Here is a 3910-nt window from a genome sequence, read left to right on the forward strand (position 1 = left end):
AACCATACTGAAACCGTGACCCTAAAACCGCGATACAAACCGAACCGTGAGTAAGTTGAACCGTTCCACCCCTAATTTGTATTAAAACTATATTCACTGGATGTAATAGGAAATTGAATCGAATCGAATCGGGACATCTGAATCGATACCCTAATATATATATATATATATATATATTCCTGCTTTAACACACATTTTCTTTTTCTTTTTTCTGAAGTTGAGGACTGGGACAGTTTCCAAGCCATTTTAGATCACACCTACAAAATGCACTTCAAATCAGAGCCCAGTCTGCATCCAGTCCTGATGTCAGAGGCCTCGGTATGTTGATTTTCTGACATAAATTCAATCTACAGATTATATCATACATGTGCCATTTCCTGGGATTCTTCAACTTGACTATGTGATCTTGTTTTCTTCATCTTGTAGTGGAACACACGAGCAAAGAGAGAGAAGCTGACTGAGCTAATGTTTGAGCATTACAACATTCCTGCTTTCTTCTTGTGTAAATCGGCCGTCCTGTCTGCGTATCCTTTATTTTAATTGGCTGGCTGAAGATTCAAATCTTTGTGTAAGGCAATGTCTTGCGTTTAGAACAGTTTTTTTTTTTTTTTTTTAACCAGAGGGCCTAGAGATTACTTAAAATCATTTTTAAAAAGACAAAATAAGCATTAAAATAAGCCAAAACAACTTATAATTTAGATATTTCTTATATCACCCCCTCAACCCCCCCCCCCCCCCTTTTTTTTAAAACCCTCTCAAAAAAGGTACGAAGCTGTCACTGGGGCGGTACCCTAAGGTACAAAAGTTAAAGGTTACATCTTTGTAACTTATTTATCCCTAAAAGGTACATTTTAGTACTTTAAAAGTACACATTAGTTACCAGTGTTGGGGGTAACGCATTACAAGTAACGCGAGTTACGTAATCAGATTACCTTTTTTCAAGTAACTAGTAAAGTAATGCATTACTTTTTAATTTACAAGAAGATATCCGAGTTACTTTTTCAAATAAGTAACGCCAGTTACCCCCCCCCCCCCCCCCTTTTTTTAAGACCATTCTAGATGCATGAGGTAGCTATTTCTTTGATGTTATTTCTAGACCTGGAAAAAACATTTTAAATGTCTTTAATAAAATCCATGGGCATTTTAATGATAAATATACATTTTTCAAGCTCTAAAAATTTAATGGGAGGTAATTGAGAGTAAAAAATATTTTAAAATCCTTATCCAGTAAACCATAAACAGCTGGAGAGGTCATGGGGCCTGAATATTGTTGTGGACAAGGGGGGCCTTGGAGTCAAAAAGGTTGAGAACCACTGATTTTTAATTTCTTTATTGGTGGTTAATGCATATACAGTCAAAAGGAATGACATTAATTGATTTAAATGGCAAATTTGGGCAGTATATCCATTTTAAAGCATCTTATGAGAGGAAAATACATAAAGTGTTAAATCCTTTACTCAGCGTTCCAGGTTTGCCAATGGACGGTCCACAGGTTTAGTGCTAGATAGTGGAGCAACACACACAACTGCTATTCCAGTGCATGATGGTTATGTCCTACAACAAGGTAATTCTAAACACTTTGTAAAAACAAAGGCACTTTTTATTTATTTATTTGTTTTAATTTCTATAATGTAATCATGTAATGCTGAAGTTGAATTGTGTATAATTAGTACAATATATAATTTACATTCATTACTTTGTCTATTTACATATTTATTTTTTATTTTATCTATGAATAATAAATAATGTAATTTAAAATATTTTATATATGTTTTTGATATTTCTATAATGTATGTTTTATGATCTTCCAGGCATCGTAAAGTCTCCTCTTGCTGGTGACTTCATGAGTATGCAATGTAGAGAGCTATTTCAAGAGTTAGGTGTTGAAATAGTGCCTCCGTATGTGATTGCATCAAAGGTGAGGATTGCTCAAGTTCATTCTTTTCAGTCATATTATCATCTCTGTTTGGAGGTTGGGATGCTCATTACATTTTTGAGGCAGTGGGGAGTAGTTGAAATGTTCAAAGAAAAGTTAATGTCAGTGTTTTGTCATGAAAGGATTCAGTTCGTGAAGGAACTCCAGCCAGTTGGAAGAAGAAAGAGAAACTACCTCAAGTTAACCGTTCATGGCATAACTATATGTGTAATGTAAGTCACCAGAACTAGGAATCATAGAGGAGAGTTACTGAACCAACTGAAGTGCATTCATAACATGTATTATGCAATAAATGTTACTACCTGTCATTTCAGACTGTCATCCAAGATTTCCAGGCCTCTGTGCTACAGGTGTCAGATTCATCCTATGATGAACAGTAAGTTCATTTTCTTTTCATGCACTACCATTCAAAAGTTTTGGTTTGGGTGAGGTTTTTTTTTTTTTAATGTTTGAGATCAATACTTTTATTCAGCAAGCACACATTAAATTAATCAAATGTGACAGTAAAGACATTTCTTGTCATTTATTTTTTCACTGAGATTCAACATTGGGTAAACATTTAGATTTCAGATGTTGTGTGTGTCATACATTCATATTTACCACACACCTGAGAGTAGCATTCATCAGAATATGTGCATAGAAAAGAACAAAGAAAAACAAACAATGTACATAGGGAGTGATCTTTCTGTACATCATGAACATTAGCTTGTAAAAATAAAATTGGTCCTGTGGGATGTTTCATAGTTAACCTGTTTTTCCCATTTTAATGTGAACAGTTCCAGTTCTCAGTTAATAAATGCTGTTACCTTTCCATTTTGTAAATATCCATTACAATTTCCATCAATGTATTTATAGTTGGACTTTTCTGTGACAAACCATTTCCTGGTGAGAGCCTTTTTGGTAGACACCAACAGTATATTCATTAAATATCTATTTTTTTCAATTAATGTGGTAAATATTTAAAGGTCTTATCTTCTAGTGGCATTACACATTTACAAATATCTTGCAAAGTGTTGTGAATCTATAGCTGGATAGTTATATATTTAGGTTCCCACAGTTTTTCCAGCAAACAGCAGTGGTACTAACATTCTTACTAACATTTCTGAGAGTGTGTAACAAAATATCTTAGCAGATTTTTCCAGCTAAATTCTGTCCATTTCTGTGAACTGGTGCATTTCCATTGATTCCTCCACATTAATTTCCATTCTTCCTCAGATATAGTTATTCTTATATAATATAAGAGGTTGAATGCATTTTCAGAATTAACAATTTTTTATATATATATATACATGAGATAATTCTATCAATATATGAGTTATATGCTTTTCTAAACAGATCTATTAGATGTTTTGTTCTCGTATCTGTAGGTACCAATAGAAGTCCCATGTTTCTAGTAACATTTCTATGTGTTTCAAATCTGGGTTGTCTCCTTTTAATATATTACATAGAACTGTTATTCCTGTAGCTGTCCAGTTCCTAAATCTAGTATCTAATCTATTTTTCATAAAATCTGAGTCATATGCACACCATTTGAAAAGCACCTTATATCCCTCTAATTTATATTTTTATAAAAGATTTGCATATTTTGCCCATGGGTTATCAATAGTACTTATATGATATTATAAGTTACTATCAGCTAGGATTGCCTGTATGGGTGGAGGATATTTTCTCCTCTGTTTTTCCACTGGGCCTCATTTAATGGATTACACCAACATATCATGACTCTCATCTGTGCTGTGAAGTAATAATCTCTTAGAGAAGAGTAGCATCCCCCCTCCCCCCTCCTTTTCTTTGGCTAACTACAACATTTTGAGACCTACCCTAGGTTTTTTACCTGCCCATAAATACAGTGGGTATAGAAAAGAATCACCCCCCTTTAAAATAATCTAATTTTGTTGCTTTGCAGCCTGAAAGTAAGACAGACACAGTTTTTGTTTTATCCAGCTGTATTTACTCAGTGCAACTTATAACATC

General features: G+C 33.8%; 1 protein-coding gene across 1 annotated transcript in view; it reads left to right on the forward strand.

Annotated features, from left to right (window-relative positions):
• LOC107692351 (actin-like protein 6A) overlaps positions 1-3910 on the forward strand; it is a 22537-nt gene that overhangs the window by 10659 nt on the left and 7968 nt on the right. Inside the window, exons 4-9 of the mRNA XM_016491342.1 lie at positions 218-318; positions 427-524; positions 1470-1564; positions 1812-1918; positions 2059-2148; positions 2251-2312. Coding sequence (XP_016346828.1) covers positions 218-318; positions 427-524; positions 1470-1564; positions 1812-1918; positions 2059-2148; positions 2251-2312 — 553 coding nt within the window. The remainder of the gene's footprint in view (positions 1-217; positions 319-426; positions 525-1469; positions 1565-1811; positions 1919-2058; positions 2149-2250; positions 2313-3910) is intronic.

Source organism: Sinocyclocheilus anshuiensis, unplaced genomic scaffold, assembly GCF_001515605.1.
Source record: "Sinocyclocheilus anshuiensis isolate Anshui unplaced genomic scaffold, SAMN03320099.WGS_v1.1 scaffold70, whole genome shotgun sequence".
NCBI lineage: Eukaryota > Metazoa > Chordata > Actinopteri > Cypriniformes > Cyprinidae > Sinocyclocheilus > Sinocyclocheilus anshuiensis.